Raw genomic sequence first — 21688 nt, forward strand, 5'->3', positions numbered from 1 at the left:
CCTTCACCTTTTTCTTTCTTTCTTTGTTTATCATTCATGGAGTACTTTCCAGATACTGAGTATGTGTTCCTATCCCTGTTAGAAATCATGGTCTTGTAGGAAAGACCAAGCACATCCCCTGATACTTATAAATGCTGCTTTTAAGACAGGGCTGTGCCCACTGCTGTGGGAGTTTCTGCTGAGCCGCGCCTGGGGGTCTGGGAGGTTCACAGAGATGGCAGCACCAGCGTGGTGTTGTGGGAGTTCGTGTCTTGGCCTCACCTCTTACCAGCAGAGTCATCTTGAATGAGGTAGTTAACTTTCTATGCCTTTGTATTTTTAACTTGTAATAGGGTAATAATAAATGATAATAGCACTGTGAAGATTAAATGAGTTAATCCATGTAAAAGCATTTATTAGAACTATTCCCGATATTTGCTAAGAGCTGTATGTGAATTTGGAGCTGGGAACTGGCTGGTGCGTGTTTGTTGGGACGCTGCCACTGGAGGGTGGAACTGCCTACAGAGGTGTCCTCCCTCCCTGTTATCCTCCTGCCTGAGAGTGGAAAGGACTCTTGAGGGGCCCTCCTGATCTTTTTGAGACCTTCAGGGGTCTGTGTTCTGATCAAGACCCAATCTGAGGAGCAGTATTTCTTTCCAGTAGCAGAAACATCAGGGGAGATAGGGGCTTGTTGAGGAGATAGGTGAAAGGGCTTAAGTGTATATTTGCGGGGGTGGGGGTGGGGTGCTGCTTCAAGAACTGTTTGCTGGAGCTGCTTTGCATCAGCTCATGAGAACTAATCGTTAGCATCACCTCCCAACTCCCCACTCAGAGACCTCACATCGATAGCTTGAAATCAGCCATAGGAGGAATACCGTGGACCTTGGTAAATGCTACAAATAGATGGTTTCTCCCAGAGAGCTGGTTGTTAAACATTTAGCAGCATGCCACTGGTCATACTGTTCGCTAGTTGGCAGATGTGAACTCCTGGGATGATCTTGCGTGCTTCAGGGTCTTGCACACAGTCCTCAGGGTCTCTGGGGTTGAATTGGGCAGAGGGACCTGCTGTGGATGCGGGGTTGGGGGGCTGTTTCTTTCCTTGAGGACAGCTTTGAAGGTGCGTTACTTGAATAGAGTACTTTGGAGAGTCTCACAAGAAGGAGTTACTGGGATTAGAACACAGTGCCTCTGGTCGTCAGGCCACTCACCGCTGGTTTCTCTTCTTTTTCTTTCTGTTTTTGCTCTTAGGTCTCAGTCAGTCTCTCCACCTCCAGTTCTCTCCCCACCAAGGAGTCCTATCTACCCACTCAGTGATAGTGAAACGTCAGCCTGCAGGTACCCAAGCCACTCCAGCTCCCGGCTGCTCCTCAAGGACTGGCACCCCCGTGAGCCTTCACCTCCAAATCCTCAAGCTTCCTGCCCAGACACTTCACCACCCATTTGTCCCCTTAAGGCCACCAGCTTCAGTTATTTGGACGGAAGTCCTACAGTGTGCAAGAGAGAGGACCAGGAGGAGAATGTCCAGAGGGCAGCCCAGGATGTGGAGGGATTAGCTGCTTGCCTCCCCCTTGCCCACAGCACTCCATCCCTGGGGCCAGCATCTAGCCCACGGAGCATCTTCCAGAACCGCACTGGCACCCGTGCCCACAGCCTGGGCATCCGGGAGAAGATTTCAGCATGGGAGGGTCGCCGAGAGACTTTGCCCAGGATGAGTGTGTGTGGAGAGAAACAGGAGGGCTCTGGGGGCGAGTGGGCGGCCAGTGAGGGCTGCCCCAGCGTGGGCTGTCCCAGCGTCGTGCCGTCCCCCTGCAGCTCAGAAAAGACCTTTGATTTCAAGGGCCTCCGGAGGATGAGCAGGACCTTCTCCGAGTGTTCCTACCCTGAGACCGAGGAGGAAGGAGAGGCACTCCCTGTCCGGGACTCTCTCTACCGGCTGGAGAAATGGCCAGGCCGGAGTGAGCCCGGTGCCTTCCTCAGGGGGCATGGCAGCAGGAAGGAGAGCTCAGCAGTGCTGAGTCGCATCCAGAAAATTGAACAGGCCCTGAAAGAGCAGCCAGGCCGGGGACTCCCCCAGCTCCCCAGCAGCTGCTACAGTGTAGACCGAGGAAGAAGGAAGACCGGGACCTTGGGCACCTTGGAGGAACTGACAGGGGGCGCGAGTGTGAGCGCTGGCAGCCGGGCAGGAGGAGTGGCTGGAGTTGGGGGGGAGGCAGGCTCACCCCTGGAAAGGGAAAGCAGTGGCTCCACTAAGCCCGGGCCCCCTGGAAATAGCCCAAGTTCCCAGCTGCTGCCATTGAAGAGCTCCCCTGATTCCGCTGTGAATCCCGTCCCCAAACCCAAGCGCACCTTTGAATATGAGGCTGACAAGAATCCTAAGAGTAAGCCAAGCAATGGTCTACCTCCTTCGCCCACACCTGCTGCTCCACCTCCCCTGCCCTCCACCCCAGCCCCACCAGTCACCCGGAGGCCCAAGAAGGACATGCGAGGTCACCGCAAGTCCCAGAGCAGGTAATGTGTGGTCCTCCAGCATCTTATATATATAGCTGGGCACGGAGGCTTTCTTTTCAATGGAGGATGCAGGAGCGGATTGTAGTCATGGATCACAGTCAGTAGTGCTTTGTAAGTTCTGAAGCACCAAATAATTTGTAGGTGGTAACATGGGTTAGGTGAAAAGAGATTGTTCTTTGACTCTTGGAGGCGAAGGATACGTAAATGTGACGGGGAGGGGGAAAGTGCTTCTTCCAAATGCCTTGTACTGAAGACATTGGCTACATTTGGCCTTTGGATTTGAGTTGGCTTCTGAGCCCTCTTAGAACTTCCTTAATCGTCTTTGGGAAGGGTAGGGCCACATTACTTTTAGATAGAATAGACAGTCCCTAGACCAGTAGGATTTTAGCCTTGTGACTACCTGAAGTACCAGCATTAGAAATTTATTTCTTTGAGCGCATCATTATCTGCCCACTGCTTGTTATCATGAACATAGTAGTATTGACATACTTCACACAATTTCCTCTTTCCTGAGGGCTGCCTGGCCGTGTAGAAACTCTGGGCCTGTATGAAGAGGGGATCCTTGGATCCTGAAGGGGGGAGACTGATGGGAAATGGCAGTGAAAGAACATTTTATCTACCAATTAGCCATGTTGAAGAATGACCTGTTCTGAGACTCACATTGCTTTCCTGGTCAGTCTCAGCATTCCTGACCCTGACTACCCAGCCGTCACCACAATTATGGTGACTTGGGAGTTGGAGCTGTTGGAATTGGTCAAGGTTGACAGGCATCTTGTTCTCTGCATTGGGGTAGACTGTGAGCCAACATCCTTTGGAAGGCCTGTGCTCCTACCCCTCAGCCTTTCTCCTCTGACCCAAAGTCACATGGGCATTCAGGTGTGTTTCACTTCTGGGGACTCATCAATCTAACCCCGTACTTCAGGCTTCATCCAGCATATTGTGTCTCATAGATCGGGTTGGCGAAAAAGTTCATGTGGTTTTTTTTCCCATAAAATAAGGCACATTTTGTATTTTCACCAGTAACTTGATTGATTTGGGTATTTTGAGTATGTTGGCTATCTCCTGCATGGTATAATGTTGATTGTTCTCAATTAATGTCTTGATTTGGTCACTATCAGCTTCAACTGATCTACCCAACCATGGAGCAATGTCCAGCGAGAAATCTCCTGCATGTAACTTCACAAACCACTTAAAAATTTATTTATTTATTTTAATTGTTGTTCTATTATAGTTGTTCCATTTACAAACCACTTGTGACATATTCAGTCTGTCACTGCACCCTCTCCATACACTGCACAAGTCCTTTTTTTGTGTTTCAGTTGCATTTTTACCTTTCTTGAAATAAGAACACATTATGTGCTGAAAATATTGCGTATTTTCTTCCATCTTCAATATTAAAATGGCTGCACAAAAATTCATCAATTTTGATTAAGTTCTTTTTAAATGCATGCTGATATGACAGCTGTCACTGTACAATCTAACAAAATTGTTTCAAATGAAGTTAAAGATAACTAAGCACTACTAGAGTCATCTTATAGAAAAAAACCAAACGAACTTTTTAGCCAACCCAATAGAAACTTTCCTGCCATGTGCAGGAGGAACCCATGAGCCACAAATTGCTGGCCAAGGATAATCCCGTGCTTTGGCCTACCCCACATGCTCACTGACTCTTCAAGTCTTTAACAGGCTACCAAGAGTGTTTGCTTTGTCTTCATCCATTTCTATAAACACCTACATAGATAGCCTGCTGTGTACTGAGCCTTGTGCTGGTCAAGAGGACACAAGGGCAAATAAGACAAGGTGCTTCCACTCAAGGACTTCATGGTCTGGTGCAGGAGATAGATACGTAAATACATTATAGCTGCTGTGCTACATGCCATGGTCTGTGTTAGGGTAGGACCCTGCAGAGAGTTAGCAGGAGAGGCATCGAAATTGGCCTGGGGAGAGAGGGAAGCCTCCTCATGGAGCTAAATTTAGAGCATCAGAAAGTAGTTAGACAGGTGAAATAATGGGGTGGGGAGACAGGAGATGAGCCTGAAGGTTTTACACACACTCCCCCACACATTGCATTTATATATAATATATACACACACATATACCATATATGGTGGACTCACTTCATAGAAGAATCAACTCGGCAAATTTAAATCTGTGCCCCTGGGGGAGAAAGAGAAATGGTTTAAAAAGTACAGGCTGTTTTGTTTCCCTTTCCACACAGCGAGCATATTCCCCTGAGGCGTGTGAGATGGTAAGTTCGTATCTGTTGTGCCAGGTATGATTCTTATATTTAACATATTTTTAAATTAAAAAAGATGTAAGCCAATATTTCTTCTGGTATTCAACCAAAGAAAATGAAATCTGTTGCCCTGGCCGGGCTGCTCCATTGGTTAGAGGTCATCCCAATATGCCAAGGTTGCAGGTTCTGTCCCCTGTCAGGGCACATACAAGAATCAACCAATCAATGCATAAATAAGTAGAACAACAAATTGATGCTTCCTTTTCTCTCCTTCTCCCTCTCTCTCTCTCAAAAAAAAAAAAAAATCATTAAATTAAAGAAAACTGAAATCTGTTAAGAAATCTGGGGAAGAAACTGACTATATTAGTCTTAATGAAAGACAGTGTCCTAGTCCTTGATATGGTACTTTCCTGAGGGATTTTCAAGGATAATTTGGCTGAACATAATTTGTGTCTTATTTGCTGACTTGAGGACTACTTGCAGAAGATGTTGCCTCTGCTGTGGTCTGAGGGCCAACATTCAGGAGCCACTGCACTCACCCGTTGGATATATAACTGGCTGAGAAGTCTGGGCCAGAGACAGAGATCATCGTGGTAGACATGGTAATTCTGGTGATGGCCATCAATATTTGGCCCCAGAAAGTGCCAGGCAAGTAAGAGTCCTGCAAACAGAGCTCTGAAAAATTCTGGCATTGGAAAGACAAGTGGGAAAGGGGGTCCCTCCCCGGAGCCTGAAAAGTAATTGCTGGAGAGGCCGTTGAAAACGAGGAGGGACAGTGTCATAGAGGCGAGGGGGGACAATGGCAGTGTTAAGTGTTCAGTTGTGTCAAGTGCCACAGAGAAGCCAGGCAAGCTGAGAACAAGGTATGGCCTTTAGGACACCTTCAGTCCTTGACCCACACCCCGGGATTCACAGCAGGAGTTGATCATTAAACAAGAGAGAAAGGACTTCATTGGCCAAAAGGCCTCATGGCACCCAAAAGAAGAGTGAGGTGTTAGTGGGTGAGAGGAGGAATTTAGTCAGTGCCTTGCCTTCTCTCCCTCCCAGGAGCTTGCTGGGAACCTGCCTTGGAGAGGGAGAGGGTGCAGCTGGGGTCAGGTCTTAGAGGAGGGAAGTACCACCCCAATGAAGGAGAGGAGCAGCAAGTACTGTGGGTCAGGGTGTCTGGGGAGCTAAGAAGCTGTGATTTTGAAATTCTGCAGTAGCTGGGAAGGTGATTGGGGGTTGGAAAGGAGCAGGTGACCAACTGAAGGGAAGCTGGGTCTTGGAAGGAGCCTCACACTGCAGGTTGTTCTCCTGGTTCTACTTCAGAAGTGGTGTGATTAGTTTTGAGGGCTCAGCCCTTCTGGTTCCAACAAACCACCCACCACCAGCTGTTTCCCCAACCCCCAAACGACCCTGGGAATCACCTGTCCAATGTTGAGCCCTTAATGCCAGCTCAGGGTAGGAGCCCTCGCTGGGATGCAGACACACTATGAGACTGAAGGCACATGCTTCTCAAGGAGGATTTTCTCCAGGCTTGGAGGCCCAAGTCAAAAGCTCAGACCCTGGAGTCACACATGGGCGAGTCCTGCCCATCACTTCATCTCCCTGAGCTTTCATCTCCTCACTGGTAAAATGGCATAGTCCCCAGTAGCGGCATTGTGACAGTTAGTGAGATGAGTTAACTCAAGTGAAGCACTCGACACAGCCTCTGACACACAGCACCCTTCTCACCTGCGGCTGCTTGTTATGGGTATGAGTCTTAGTCCCCAGGCTGGGGCCTTTCAGACCATCTAGTTCTTCATTTGGGAGGTAAGTTTGGATCCATCTTGGTGCTTTGCTCAGAAGCTCGTCTTGTGAGGAGGACTTCTGGTCTTTGCTGTTGCCCATGGCCGTTCCCCAAGGCAGCGGGAAACTAGTTCTGCGGAATGACTCATGTTCTTGCTATCCACAGAAAATCCTTTGAGTTTGAGGATGCATCCAGTCTCCAGTCCCTGTACCCCTCTTCTCCCACTGAGAATGGTACCGAGAACCAACCCAAGTTTGGATCCAAAAGCACTTTAGAAGAGAATGCCTATGAAGATATTGTGGGTAAGCAGTGGCTGAGGCAGTGGCCGGGGTGATCTCTGGGGGCAGAACAGGAGAGAAGGGGGACATTCCCAGGTTCTACTTCCTTCACTGTGGGCAGCCAGGGCCCAGCTGCTGCAACTTCTCAAGGAAGTGGTCATCAGAAGAAGTAGCTTGCAAAGGCTGAGCAGTGATCTGAAGCCCAAAGGGCTTCTGGGACCGCAAAAAAAGGAAAACCACATTATCCCTTTCTTTTATTTTGGAAGCCATTGGCATCCAGCAGGTGCCCTTCCTTAGCCTTGTGTCCTTAGGCAAATCCCTTAACTTGTGTGAAGCCTCTGTTTTCTCAAATGATGACGATGTCATAAGAGGAAAATAGAAACGATACTACTTCATAGGATTATTACTAGGATTAAATGAGATTAAATACATATCAAAGTACCTAGCACAGCGCCTAGTTTCTTGATGCAAAAGCATCTTGAGATTTTAGTCTACGTGCAGGCTAACAAGGTCAGCCTGTCCCAGTGTCACAGATGCTGGCAAGAGACACAGGACACCTGGGTCATGGACAAAGGACATTATTACTCCTGGCACAGCAGGCAGCATGCGCTCCCCTGACTCCTGAGTCCCGTGGGCAGTGTAAGGAGGTCCAGGTAGAGGCTGCACCCACAGCTTAGGAAATGCCAGTGTTTTCAAAGGGCTACTAGCAAACCTGCCCATAAGGAGACATTATCCTTATTACTCCGGTCAGGAATCTGATCTGCCTCTGCCCTGCAGGGAGCCACTATTCCTGTCTTCCAATGCTGTTTGCTCTATAAACATCTTGGAGAAGATAGTCTGCAACTGTTAATTCCTCTTGCTCAGAAGGTCAGAAATGTAAGACGACACGGCGACTTGTCCTCCAACAACCAGGAGGACGTGGTGTTGGCAGACTTGTGTTCAAGGGTCCGTAAAAACTCAATAATCTAGGCTGGATTGGGTTTATTTCTGGCTTTCATTTAAAATCTGGCCTCATTCTCTTTAGGGGGGCTTTCATTCTGCGCAAGTACAGTGTGCGTCCTAGTGGAGGCGGCAGAAGGGAAGCGGTGTGCTCGCGCATGTGCCCACCCTCTCAGCTCCGGAGAACATGGTCTTGGTGAACTCACAGAGAGAAGTGCCCTAGTGGAGACCCCTCTGGATTCTCACAGGACTGTGGAATCTTAGGCTAGAGAAGCATCTATTCCCTCATTTGATCCGAGCCATCAGGTTCATTGTTTCCTTCTTAGAACTTGCGGGGCCAGCGTTTTGGGGGGCAACAGCAGCAGCGCTCAGACGCCCACAGGCACTGCTGTCCCAGTGACGATGGGATTGTATGTGGCCATCCCAGATTAGGTCATGACAGGAAGGCTGTGGGAGGGACAGCCCTCGGACAGCAAGAGGGCTTGGGACGGGGGGCCTCTTCCCTTACCACTGGGGAAAAGCTGGGTGCCCATTGGTCACCCAACGTTGAGGCCAAGAGCTGTGGGGGTCAGAGGCACCACCCCATCGCCCTCCCCACCCCTGCCGCAGGGTGAATTCCTATTTCATCTAGTTTGGAAGAGGTTGTGATGTCATTGCTGCCCACAGCCCTCGTGGCTGCAGCCCTGGGCAGAGGAGGCACTGCCAACACCGCGCTCCTCAGTGTCCTCTCTTCTCTGAGATGCTTCGCAGCCCTTCTGTGCTGCCCCGGGATTGCAGGCGGGAGGATGCTCTTGCATCAACACAACTGAAGTGAGAGAAAGGGACGTTTAAACCATTTGAACTGTCCCGAGTTCCACGGTTCTAGCACTCTGTTTGGGGTTGTTTGGGGGTGGTGTCTGGTGGGGGTGTATGTGTGTGTGTGAGAATTTGGGGGCCACTTTCATGAGTAACAGAACTGTTCTCTGGGCCTTCTTAGGTCAGGTCAGAGAGAACAAGAAGGAAGAGGCAAGTAGAGGGGACTTCTGCCACTTGACAATGTGGCATGAGGAGGCAAGAAAATAGAAGAGCTCCCTGGACACTTCTCGGATGGCTGATTTAGAACCAGGCGTAAGGGCTGGTGCGGGGTGACATTGGAGTTGCGGCATGTTCCTTAGCCGCTCACTAGCGTCTGATCTTTGGTGCCTGTGTAGAGAATTGAGGGAAGAATAAAAGGGGGAGGTGGTATAGGAGGGAGGGCAGGGGAGTGATCCAGGCACCTGGGTTTTGCCTCTGCCTTGTGGAATAAGGGTGGGTTTCAGTGTCTGTAGTTTGTTCAGTGCCCTGGGTGCATTGTCCTTCTTTATCTCCCCTAGCAGCCCAGTCTGAATTTCTAGACCTGACCAGGGAGGCTAGAAGAAAAATATCTCTTTCTCTTAGATTCTCCATCCCTGGAGACAGGCCCCAAGAAATTGGACCCTCCTCCAGAGGCTATAGTGGGGGGGGTGGGGGGGGTCTTGTTTCTGAACTTGGAATGTCAGTTTCACTTTTTCCTCGGATTGACCAGTGCCTCTGACTTCCCAGGAGCCCGTTTCTGTTCTTGGCCCAGCTGTGCTCTGTGCGGTTACGGTCGTTTGTGGTTCTGTCTGTGCTCCCTCATTTGCAGAGGGACAGAAGCTGTCGGAGTGTGTGATAATGGGACTGGGAAGGGAGAGCACCCATGCTAAATCTCCATCTTGGGGACCAGCTGATTGGGTTGGAGTTCCTTGTCTGTTGGAGATGGAGGGCCATTGGCCCAGACACTATCATGTCTTCTCTGTGAGCAGTGGACTTGAACAAGGGGCCTTGGGAGTTTGCTGGCCTCCCACCCACACCAGGCAGGACTTCTGGGGAACTGGGGTGGGATTCTCCAAAACAGGCTGAGGCTTATCCTGCTAATTTGCAATAGAGGGATTCAAAAACAAAGCGACTGCCTTGCTGCTTCCTGGGGTTGTTAATTCTTACCTGTCCAATTTGGCATCTGCCCCGGAAGATGCAGCTATTCTACAAAGCCTTGTAATTGTTTGCATTCTGAGCCTGACACTTAAAAATGCAACCCAAGGAAGCAGCTTGTTAGGGAGTTATGTGGAGTGGCCTCGGCGCCTGCCCAGGGAGCCTGGGCTGCATTCCTGCAGAGATTCCCACTCCTGTCAGCTAGCTAGGGCTGAGGGAGAGTTTCCAGGAACTTGAGTGGGATGGGAGCTGGGGACAGGCCAGTCAGCCCGACTGCAGAGCTTTTTGAGCCTCCGCGCGCTCTCTCTCTGCCCTCTTCTCTCATTTGTCCCCAGGCTGGGAAGCAGCAAGGAACAGAGGGCACCTAACAGAATGGAGGCTGCAGCCCAGCGGCACAGCCCTGGGAGCAGTGCCCTGGCAGTTGGGAGATGGTGCTCAGGCTTGGAGGGTGGGTAACAACTGGTTCCTTAGAGCTCCCCATCTGACGTGCTGTGTGTTGGGGGCTGGGAGGAGTTGGGCCATTATCCTGGCCCTCTCTCCACTGTGTGTGTGTGTGTGTGTGTGTGTGTGTGTGTGTGTGTGTGTGAGTGGGTAGGGGGCAGAGAAGCTGTGTACCGGAGGAAACAGCTGGGAGAGGGCTGGGGAGAGAAGCGCAGACCCAGGGCCCTAGCCATGGGTGTGGTCCAGGAAACTTGGGATTCTGTTTGGAGGAATTATCAGTGCCTGTGCACATACGTGCATATGCACGCATGTCTGCATACCCCTTTCCTAACTGGTTCTTCCAGTTGGGTGTGTGTTGAGAGGGAGGGTGTTGGCACCAAAGGAGCTGTGGATAGGAGTCGGGGCAGGGCCCGGTGAGGCCGGGTTCTTCCTTCTAGAGGTTCACTGTCATAAGTTTGGGCTCTTACAAGTCCCTTTAAAAGAGCTCAGAGCAAAAATTCTTGGCAATGCCCTTGTCCCTTATCTCATCAGCAAAGCTGGGAAGGGTTGAGACCTCTGGCTTCCCCAGCTGGGCTTGATGAGAAGAGATGGGGTTGCTCAGGGCCAGGCCTCCAGGGAAGAGGGTCTACCTCTTCTCCCTCCCCCAGGGCAGTGCGGGGCTGCCTTGCCTCCGGGAATTTGTGTGGGAAGGAATGCAGGTGGAAGTCTGCAGCCCCCCCTGGCTTTCTGTCTCCTGCTTCTGTCCCTCTTAACTCTTCACCAGCTCTGACTTCTCCAGCCATGATGCAGCTCTGCTCCCCCAGAGGAAGTTCTGAGCCTCATGCTCCAGACCCCCTCCTCTCCCAGCTCTCAGCAGGTTTAGTTTGGTGACTAAGATTCAGGGCCTGCTTGATCTCTGCACGTCTCCATCCGTGGGCACCCTTACTGCTCGGAGGGGTCACTGGAAGTATCCCTGTGAGGCAGCCCTGAAAGGGGAGTCAGGAACAGTCTAGGAGGTGGAGAGCAGCAGGTGAACTAGGGCTGGGAAGGGCCCAAGCGAAGACGGAGAGGCAGGGCTTGGGCTGGGGCCAGTAGTCATTTCCGGGAGAAATGATGAGTGGCCTGTCTCTATCAGACAGGATGTTAAACATTGCTGGAGAAGAAAGAGGCTGCGATCTGGGCTAGACAGGCAAGAGGAGCAGGCCTCTGAGGCTTTGCTGAAATTCAGTTTCCAGAGGCAAGACTAGTGTAGAGAACGTGGTGTTTGTCCCCCACTCTTTTCTCCCAGGTCGTCACTGATATGCATCAATGTCCTTCATCTCTCACTTCGTTAGGCCTCAGTCTCCTACATCTGTTTTTTTGAGGTTTGGGTTTTGTATCAATGTTCAGAGTTCTGATTCTGGAGAAAGAAAGAAGGGAAGGGGTAAGGGAGGGAGGAGAAGGGGAGGATGGAGGAAAAAGGGTTTAATTGGGGACACACGCCATGGCACTCAGCAACAATTAGGGAATTTAGAAACATCTATCTAAGATGGGGGCTTTCTTTGAAAAATTATTCTTCAGTTACCGTTGAAATACAGTATCATATTAGTGTCGGGTGTACAACATACTGATTAGACATTTATATACCTAATGAAGTGATCACCCCAATAAGTCTAGTAGTCATCTGACACAATACATAGTTATTACAATATTACTGACTATAGTCCCTATTAAAGCAGTGGTTCTTAATGGGGGGAGCAATTTCCCCTTCCTTCCTTCCTTCCTTCCTTCCTTCCTTCCTTCCTTCCTTCCTTCCTTCCTTTTCTTCTTCTATTAACCATCTACGCATCTGCTCAGGGGACATTTTTGGTTGTTACAACTGAGGGGATACTACTGTCCTCTAGCGCAGCGATCCCCAGTCTTTGTGGCACCAGGGACTGGTTCTGTGGAAGACAATTTCTCCACAGACAGGAGGGGAGGGGTGGACAGGAGGCAGAGCTCAGGAGGTAATGCAGCCATGTTCTCTTGCCCACCACTTCTGCAGCCCCTTTCCTTACAGGCCCCGGGAGTTGGGGACCCCTGCTCTCGTGGACTGAGGCCCGGGTTGCTGCTAAATATTGTACAAATGTACAGGACAGTCCACCATGACAAGAATTATGCAGCCCAAAATGTCAGTAGTTTTGGAGAAATCCTGATCTAAAGGAATTGAGATAAGGTCATGCTGCAGTCTGGGGGATGACGATCACCTGGCCCAAGGCAGTTTGAATTTGATGAGCTTAGAATAAGAGTTCTTCCTCTCCCCATCGGGTCCCACGTCACAGGATCAGGAAGACTGTCTTGGCATTCCCTATCCTTGATCCCCGCACCTCCCTGCTGCAGGAAATCTTTTGGAGAGGCACCAAGTCGAGTCTATCCTGACTCCTCCTGAGTGCCCGCAGTGGGGGAGGCTGGAGACAGCATGCAGGGGATGCCAGGTTGAATATTTGGCTCCTTGAGGCAGGGTTGCTGGGCCAGCTCTGCTTAGTCAGGGCTCTGGAATGGAGACAAGTCATTTTCATATCATGACTGTGTTACAGGAACCCAGCTGCTCAATTGCTGGGGACTCTGCTGGTGTTGGGAATCACTTAATCCTTCCTTGTGCCATCTTTGACTCACATTTGCAGGGATTTGTGTTTCTCCGATGTCAGGCTCATTAGCTCTGGCTGAAGTCTTCCATTCACACCTCCCCTCATCTCTTCCCCCCAAACTTCTGTAGAGGCATTTCCTAATTTCACTGTGTGGTTTTTTGTTTGTTTGTTTCTTAGTAGTAATAAGTAGCTACCATGATTAAGGGGGATCTTGGCTTTGGAAATTGAGATATCTATGAGCATATGGGGATTGGTTTTTCTCCTGCATCCTCTCCTATGAAAGTTTATGTTCCCAGGCACCTTTGTTTCTAGTCCTGTAGCTCTTTCTTCTGTCTTCTGCCCGAGAAGTGGCCTCTGAGGTCCCTCTGGGTGTGAGGCACATCCAGGCATCCGTGAGGCTCCTTGTCACCCAGGCTCAATCCTGCTGCTGAACAAGGAGCTGGACTGAGCCCTGCTCTCACCGTGTATGCTGTTTCCAGCAGGCCTTGTTCTCATCACTGGTACCTAGGTCCCAAGCCCCACGTGGTGGTGCTGATAGTGGGGGAGGGGAGGAGGGAAGGCCAGGGAAAGGGGAGCAGAGGGCTGCATTCATGGTGGACCTCATCCCCACCATGGTTCTGGTAGGATTGAGGCAGGACTGACCTGGATCACAACCTTATTGTATTTTAGAAAAGTCCAGGCATGGACTTTTGTTTATGGAGGGTATTGTTTATGGGAAGGGGTTGCCCTTCAAGGACTGTGCATTTGAGTGTCTGAGATTCCCGGGTCCTGCCACTACAGTGCCTGCTGCCAGGGATCTGAGAACTGTCCCCCAGCCCCACCCCTTTTGAGCCTTTCACACTGGCCCCTGCTTCAGGAGGAGAGTTAATTTCACAAGGGGACCGTAATCCTTTCTGCTGAGCTCGGCGGTAGGGGAGATAGAATGACGCTGTCGAAGAGTGGTTCATTGAGCAGATGATTACTGAGCGCTCCCTACTTGCTAATCTCTGTGCTCGCACTGGGGTTTCCTCAGCGGACCAGGCGGAAGAACTGCTCTAAAGGAGGTGCTGAGCGGAGCACGCCTGGGAAAGCCCTGCGCCTAGAAGGGGTCCTCGGGGAGCCGTCAGGAAAGGGGCAACCTCATGGCCTCTGAAAGCCCTTCCTACCTTGAACAGTGTTCTCTGGGGCTTCCGCAGCACAGGGACTGGAGCCAAGGAAAGACGCCTGGTGCTGGCTTTGTCCTCTGGCTGGGCACAGGCAGGGGTGGCTGAGCCAGTCTTGTGCAATCCCTGAATTTATAAAGCAGAGGCCAGAACAGACTGAGCTGAACTGGGGGTGGGGGGCTCAGCTCCTGGACTCGGAGCCAGGATCTGTTTGTCGCCTCCCACTGCAGACGGGCAGCTGTGTGACTCATGGGCTGAAGGGCCAGGCAGAAGCCATTCTCTTTGGTTCACAGGAATTCTGCTTGTTTGTGTGTGTGTGTGTGTGTGTGTGTGAGAGAGAGAGAGAGAGAGAGAGAGAGAGAGAGAGAGAGAGTATATGTTTCCTTCTTCCCTTCTGCTACTCTAACCTTTCCTCCTCAGCAGGAGATCTGCCCAAGGAGAATCCATATGAGGATGTGGAGTTAAAGAGCCGAAGAGCAGGACGGAAGTCCCAACAGCTGTCAGAAAATTCCTTGGACTCTTTGCATAGGATGTGGAGTCCTCAGGACAGGAAGTACAACAACCCGCCCACTCAGGTAAGGGCAGCTGGACTTGGGCCTGTGGGTCAACACGAGGGCCACGTGGGCGCCTGTCCTACCAAGGCTTGGGCCAGCTCCCACTCAGGCTTCTTGCTGCACCAGTGCTCGGCCAAGGAGGTGACCTCAGTCAGGAAAGAGCTCTGCGCTCAGGCACTTGTGGCATGCCGAAGCCCGTGGGGACCATCGAGACATGCTCTGAGGTTGCATCCTGTCCAACTGTCTTCCTTTCACTGCTGGAGCTCTGAGCTGCCAGATGAAGGAGGAGTCCCTGCTGTCTTATCACTGCGCCTCCCGCTTCCGTGGGAGACAGGAAGGCACGGCCCTGTTTGCAGTCTTGGTACTCTGCAGCGCCGGCCGGCGTGATCTCAGCCCTGGCACTTGACGGCCAGGCTTAGGCCCGAGGGCCAGCTTTGAGGGCTAGCCAGGTGTCCACGAGACCTGGAGCCACCCCTGTTGGAGGGAGGAAGCATGAATCTCTGAGGAGTGGACTGCTAGAAGCAGGATGAAGAGAAAGGTGAAGAGTCAAAAGAGGCCCTTTGGCTTCTGCTCTTTCTGACCTTGTAGACCGGCAGGCAGGAGAACTGAGATGCTTTCTTAGACCTACCCAGGCAACTCTAATTCTCTGTGCAAATGGAGGAACCTAGACATTTTTAACATTGGCCAGAGAACATCAAAATGGTTTCTTCTGGCTTTGGAATGATACGATTGTTTTTATAAAAGATTTACCTTCCTAAGGTGCTCTGTTTGAACAGGCTTCCATTAAATGCGTGTAGCCAGACTCATTGGGTGGGAAGAGGAAACTGAGGGACAGAGAGGAAGGACGACTTGGAGTGAGAGGCAGTGGCAGATACAGATAGCAGGTGGGAGGTGTGCCGAGCTCGCAGGAGGCGCTGCCTTTCTAGCAGTGAGTGGAATCTGCTGAGAGTAAGATGCCCTGTGCTGTAGGCTGGCAGTCTAGATGGAGGGAGCAGAAAGTAGAACAGGGCTGGGGGAGGGGGCAGCCCAGGACCGGGTGGGTGAGGGAACCAACTGGCTATCAGGCCTATCTTGCTGGGCTTTGGTGGTCGGAGCCAGAGCACTTGTGTTCCCCTTGGAACACGCAAGCAGGGCCCGACTGGCGTGGCCTCTGCTCAAGGAGCCTTTTAGGACTGGATCCAGGGCCAAGGCGGGAAGACTGGCTGCAGCGACCGGGTTCAGTAATGAGCAAAGCCTAAGCCTTGTCCCAAAGCTCAGGAGGAGCCCCAGAATTCCCGGCTGGCCTTCTCTTTCCACTCAGACGACAGCCCAGTTTTCTTAGCCTCTGCTTTCTTTACTCTGGCAGAAGTCATTAAGCTTCCTTCGTGGAAGCAAGTATCTAATGTAGCTCTGACCTGCTGATTAGCAGCGAAGGTCTTGAAAGAGGAAACCCCAGTGGATGGAAATTCCACGGTGGGGTTCAGGGAGCCAGCGATGCCGGCCGTGGCTGCCGAGTCCAGGTGCCAGCAGACCGGCACCGCCCAAGGCTTCCGCGGTGAGCCCCTCTTCCACATTCTCTGCCCCTGCCAGCTCTCCCTGAAACCCAGCAGCCAGTCCCTGCGCAGTGGGAACTGGTCAGAAAGGAAGAGCCACCGGCTGCCACGATTACCCAAGAGGCACAGCCACGACGACATGCTGCTGCTGGCTCAGCTGAGCCTGCCATCTTCGCCCTCCAGCCTCCACGAGGACAGCCTCAGCACCACGAGCGAGCTGCTGTCCAGCCGCCGGGCCCGGCGCATCCCCAAGGTAGCCTCCCCAGACGGGGCTGGGTGGGCAGGCGGGCGGACAGGCAGGTGGCTCCTCTCTCCTTCCGTTCGTCCCCGAGCCTGGGGCTGCTTCCTCAGTTCTCCTTGAGTATATTCGGGGTCCAGTGGCCTTTCTTTTTCATCTGGTTAATTCTCTTTTCTTGTCCATAAAGTTAGGGGAAGGACAGGCCAGCCTCTGCCCCCAGGGAGCGCGCCATGCCCCTGGATGGATGGAAACCAGTCCTTAGGAGGTGCCCCATCAGTGCACGTGGGGTGTGCATTTTGAGGTCTGCATAGACAAACATTTCCAGGCCCCAACATGGTCTTCCTTTCTATGACTCTCTGCATGAAGAGTTTTCAGCAATGATTTGCACACATAGGCCCAAACCCTGGGCCCAGAACAGCAGGATTTAGCTCCACGGTATTTTTAGCCTGCAAACAATGCTTGAGTATATTGGGAATTTAGCTCCTTCCTGCTGGGGCCCCAGGTTGTAGCCCAGAGGGGAAAGGCTGGAATCCTTGTTCCTGTTGTTGCATCTGAGGAGCTCTTTGTTTCAGTTGGTTCAGTGACCCTTGGGACCCAGGGGTGCCCATCCTGTCCAGTGTGATCACAGTTCCTTCCTCTGGGGAGCTAAGTTTAATGTCCTTGTCCTGGGGCAGGAATCCACTTAGGAGACTAGGTAGATGGGAAGCTACCAGACCGTCTGCACTTGGGGTCAGCGCTGCGGGGAGGCCAGTATTGGGCCCGGGGCACGGAGGGCAGGAAGCTTGCACCAGTGAGGGGACGGGTGGGCCCTCTCAGAGGTGGGGGAAGCTGGCGTCAGGGTTCTCTCACCCTCCCTGCTTTCTCACTCAGCTTGTCCAAAGAATTAACTCCATCTACAATGCCAAGAGAGGAAAGAAGAGGTTAAAAAAGCTGTCTATGTCCAGCATTGAGACAGCATCACTGAGAGGTAGGCCTTGGTACCGGAAGGGGTTCAGGTGCGCCTGGGGCCCTTGGGCATCAGGAACAGGCAGAGGCATGGATTAGCCTCAGTTTACCCTTCTGTGGGCCAATCATGAGAATCCTCCTGCCTTCTAGGAGGGCAGAGCCCTGCCAGGAAGTGGTCCCATAAAAGGGACGGGCCAAAGAGGGAAGGAAGTCCTGGATGGATTGGTTCAGGCTTTGGGCTGTGAGGCCAAGTAGGGAGGTGGCTTCAGGAATCTTCTGGCGAAAGGAAAGTCTGAATTTATTCGGGTCCTCAGGACTGGATGGGTAGGGGTTTGTACATAGGGGAGCACGTGCAGTTTGAGCTCTGAGGGACCCTGGCCCTAGACCACTCAGTGCCTGGCCACAGGCCCCCAGGAGCCCAGACTAGGTCCAGATTCATCCCTTGTGAGCAGGACGGGGGGGCGGGCACAGGAAACACTTGCCATGGGACAGTGGCTCAGCAAGCATGCACTCTGCTGTTCCTTTTCCAGATGACAACAGTGAGAGCGAGAGCGACTCTGACGACAGGTTCAAAGGTGAGAGCTTGGCTCCCCACAAGCCTGGGACCCTTTCCCAGCCCTGGTTATAGGGAGGAAGACTTCCCTCCCCTCCCCCCACCCCCCTCTTGTGTAGTGCGCATGCCCAGATTGGCCTGGTTTGGAGAGACGACAGGCCCAGGCAGGCCGGCGGGCTACCAGGCCAGCACAGCCACAGGCTACAGGGGAATCTCTTCCCACAACTATGGGAGCTCAGCCTTGCAAGGTCACCTTTAGACATGTCCTTGTGCCCAAATGCCAGGCTGGTGTCCTTGCTCATACTTACCCAAGCCGCTGTCCATGAGAATTGGGTGCTAGATTTGCCTTGTCTAGATGAGTTCAGAAGCTTACGAGTACCTCTTCTGGTTATAAGGAATGTGCCCTAGTCTGAGGAAACTGGTCCTTGGAGGCCCTGAGGCCACTTATCTCCACTTTCACTAGTGTGGGGACTGCCACCTCCTTGGAAAGGGCCTGGGACCTTCACATTCCGGGGTCCTGGACAAATCTCTGTTCTTTCTCTACTGGGAAATGGCCTAGATCTTCCTGGGTGATTGAAGTAGGTGGGAGCTAGCTCCCTCCTTCCCTGCCCCAGGCAAGCAGGCAAGTGGACTTTGGGCCTGGGGACAGGGACAAAGGGTTTAAGTCCAAGGACTCGTAGAGGCCCAAGGACAAAGCCTTTGTGAATGTCCCTATCTTCTAGTTTTATTGGCACTGGAGAATGGGTGGGCGGGCGCCAGTGGTACATCCCTGAGTTTGCCTGGCTGGGGCAGTCCGATTGGCCCAGCTCAGCCTCCAGAGGCTCCAGGAGGCCCAGACCAGGGGCTCCTCATGTCAGGGCAGACACCTTGCTCTTGCTGCTTCTCCTCCAGACTTGCTGGGTGGGGGAGTCAGACTAGGCTCATGCACTTAGAGTGATCCACAGAGGCTGAGCCCTGAGTCTGGAATGGAGGGGGCCTGGTGTGGAGTCTGTCCCCTGATGTGTGATCCGCCCCCAGCCCACACACAGCGCCTAGTCCACATCCAGTCAATGCTGAAGCGTGCGCCCAGCTACCGGACCCTGGAGCTGGAGCTCCTGGAGTGGCAGGAGCGGGAGCTTTTCGAGTACTTCGTGGTGGTGTCCCTCAAGAAGAAGCCATCCCGAAACACCTACCTCCCTGAAGTCTCCTACCAGTTTCCCAAGGTGGGGCTGTCTCCATCCCCTGCCCCTCATCTACCCCATCTGTCTGCCTGGCCCACCTGGGGAAGAAGAGAGACCCTGGTCCTGCCTTGGTGACTCAGCTGGCTGCCCCCAGCTTGGTCCCATTGCCAGGAGGGAAGAGAGTGCTTCAGGGGTTGTGGGTGTTCATGCAGAGGCTGCGGGCAGAGAGAACACCTCCTAACGTGCAGAATAAAATCAAATTGTCCTGAGGAAGAGTCCCTGGCTACTTCTCCCCGCCCCTCCCCAACTTTATTGAGATATAATTCACATACTATATGTACAATTCACCTTCTTTAAAGTATACAAGTCAATGACTTTTAGTATACTCACAGAGATGTACAGTCAGTTTTAGAACACTTTCATCACCCCAAAAAGAAACCATACTCATTAGCAGCCACCCTCCACTTCCCTCCATCTACCTTATCTCTTTCCACTCCTTCCCTGCTCATCACCAGCCATCCTGGCCTCCATTCTCTCCCTTTAGCACTCAGGCCTTTCTCTCTGCCACAGCATCTGCTAGGAATGTCTTCTTTCTCCATCTCGTCTGTCCCATGGCTACTGGCTCTTATTCTTCATTTGGTGCTCAGATAGTACCTCTTCCAGGAAGTTTTTGCAGATATCCCAATAGCCCCTCCCCTGCCCACTTCTCTCTGTTTATCACCCTGTTTATTTCCTCTGTGACACCTTTGAAATTTTGCTGTTCACGATCTCACTCTCCTGACTGGAATGTGTAGGGACAGGGACCGTGTCCACTCAGTTTCCATCGGTAGCTCCAGTGCATGGCCCAGTGCCAGGTGCCACATGCAAAGTGCTCATCTGACATATATGGAACGAATACAGGATGACTCAGCCCACACCCAGACCCCTCTGTAAGAATCGGGAGTGGGGACTGGGTTTGCTGAGAAGCATGCCAGTTGGTAGGATGCTACCTAGGGCTCTCAGGGGAAGACCTGCTTCTCAGCCACCCCCTTCCACCCCAGGTTCCATGCCTTATCTATGTTCCCCCTGATTCTTCCCTGCAGCTGGACCGACCCACCAAGCAGATGCGTGAGGCGGAGGAGAGGCTCAAGGCCATTCCCCAGTTTTGCTTCCCTGACGCCAAGGACTGGCTCCCTGTGTCAGAGTATACTAGGTGAGGCCTGTCCTGACTTGGCTGGAGGGAGCAAGGGGGCAGAGCCTCTTTAACTCCATAGCAGTGGGCAACTGAATGGGGCCCACCCTAGTCCCAACCTCCTCTCCTACAGCAACCTGGCCCTTCACCCCCTCCCTGGGATGGCAGTCCTTCTTCTTGGGGGCTGTCTCCTGGGTCCTCTGCTGCTTCCCTGACGCCAGACCTCTCCCTGTTCCAGTGAGACTTTTTCTTTCATGCTGACTGGGGAGGATGGCAGCAGACGCTTTGGCTACTGCAGGCGCTTACTGGTGAGTAGGGCCCTTTGTCCTCAGGGACTGGGCCAGTGTTTGTATATTTGTGTGCCTTCCTTCCACTTCAGCTTGTATGGAATCCTATGTTCTGCTCCCTGAGGCCACCCCAACACACACGTACACACCCCCACACCCCCCCACACACGCATTCTCATGGATGAGGCATCTGGGATGGCAGGACTCAAAGTGGGCCCTCTGCTGGGGCCCTGAGATCTAAGGTTATGGGTAAAGGGGGGAGAGAATGGGTCACCTTCTACTGGGCTGCCGTCAGTTTTTAGCCTGCCTATACTTTTTCTTTTCCTTCATTTGCCTTGGGCTTCTGAGCTCTGAGTCAATTCCCAGATAGTAGCACCATGTCACTCCAGTCGTATGTATGTGTGCACCAGATTGGGGCGGAGCAGAACCTTCTTCTAACCCCATTTCTAGCCATCCTGAGGTAGGGAGGCATTCTGTCCATGGTCTCGTAGGGCTGGAGGCTGAGCAGCAGCAGAGCAGTGCCTTCTCTGGGATTCTGGGAGAGATGCTTTTTCTATGGGATTCTTGAACTCAGCAGAAAGGGACCGTTTGAAAATATAAGCTATGTTGTGGAGAGAGAAGTCCTACCCATCAGTCCTGGAGCATAGATCCAGTTAACTGTACAAGAGCCCTGTTACACTGCCCCCTGGAGCTCACCAGGGGTGTTGTGGGCTTGTGCTGTTGACTCTGTTTCAGGGTTCCCAGGCCTTACTGGGAGAAGGCCTTATTAGATACCAGTCTAGGGGCAGATGAGGGGGATCTTCAGCAAGGGTAACATGTAGCAGGGACCCCAAATGAAGGATTTGGGGCCATTCAATCATTCATTCATTCAGAAACACACATCATACCCCTATTGACAGGCAGCACACTAAAGGTACATAAAGATGTGTTAGACATGGATCGTATTACCCTTAAGGAACTTCAGGTAGTAGAACAGAGGAGGTAGAATTTTAAATGTAGAAGGGAAGGCAAAGGGAATATACTGTTATTTAAGACCTATTATGTTCCAGGCTAGATCCTTTAAATATGTCATAATAGCCCATAAGGTAGTATTATGTCCATTCTATAGAATAAGAAACTGAGACTTAGAGTGGAATAATTTTCCCAAGGTTACACAGCCAGTGAGGGACAGAGCCAGAATTGACTCCCAAGTCCTTGAACACAAAGTCAGGGGCTCTGGATCACCCCAAAGGGCAGTCTGGGGAGAAGTGATACATGGATAGGGAATGCCCAGTGAGTGGGGCTGAGGTGTGGGAGTGTGCAGCAGCACAGATGCAGGTGGGGAGCGAGGCAGAGGCCAGCGCACCCGAGCTTCACCTGGGCCTGAGGGGAGCCTTCCGAGGCTCCCTTTGCAGGAGCAGA

The 21688-nt window shown here is 52.1% G+C and overlaps 1 protein-coding gene across 3 annotated transcripts in view; it reads left to right on the forward strand.

The window, feature by feature from the left end:
- DENND2B (DENN domain containing 2B) overlaps window positions 1-21688 on the forward strand; it is a 107613-nt gene that overhangs the window by 70693 nt on the left and 15232 nt on the right. For 2 of the 3 annotated variants that reach the window (XM_090264224.1, XM_090264231.1), the window contains exons 3-11: window positions 1228-2487; window positions 6660-6796; window positions 14268-14422; window positions 15971-16186; window positions 17042-17138; window positions 17647-17691; window positions 18687-18871; window positions 19912-20021; window positions 20239-20308. In XM_090264224.1, the coding sequence (XP_090120350.1) occupies window positions 1228-2487; window positions 6660-6796; window positions 14268-14422; window positions 15971-16186; window positions 17042-17138; window positions 17647-17691; window positions 18687-18871; window positions 19912-20021; window positions 20239-20308 (2275 nt within the window). The remainder of the gene's footprint in view (window positions 1-1227; window positions 2488-6659; window positions 6797-14267; window positions 14423-15970; window positions 16187-17041; window positions 17139-17646; window positions 17692-18686; window positions 18872-19911; window positions 20022-20238; window positions 20309-21688) is intronic. The other variant, XM_090264237.1, reaches the window with a different exon arrangement.

This window comes from Furipterus horrens, unplaced genomic scaffold, assembly GCF_987537825.1.
Source record: "Furipterus horrens unplaced genomic scaffold, mFurHor1.1.pri manual_scaffold_2, whole genome shotgun sequence".
NCBI classification, from domain to species: domain Eukaryota; kingdom Metazoa; phylum Chordata; class Mammalia; order Chiroptera; family Furipteridae; genus Furipterus; species Furipterus horrens.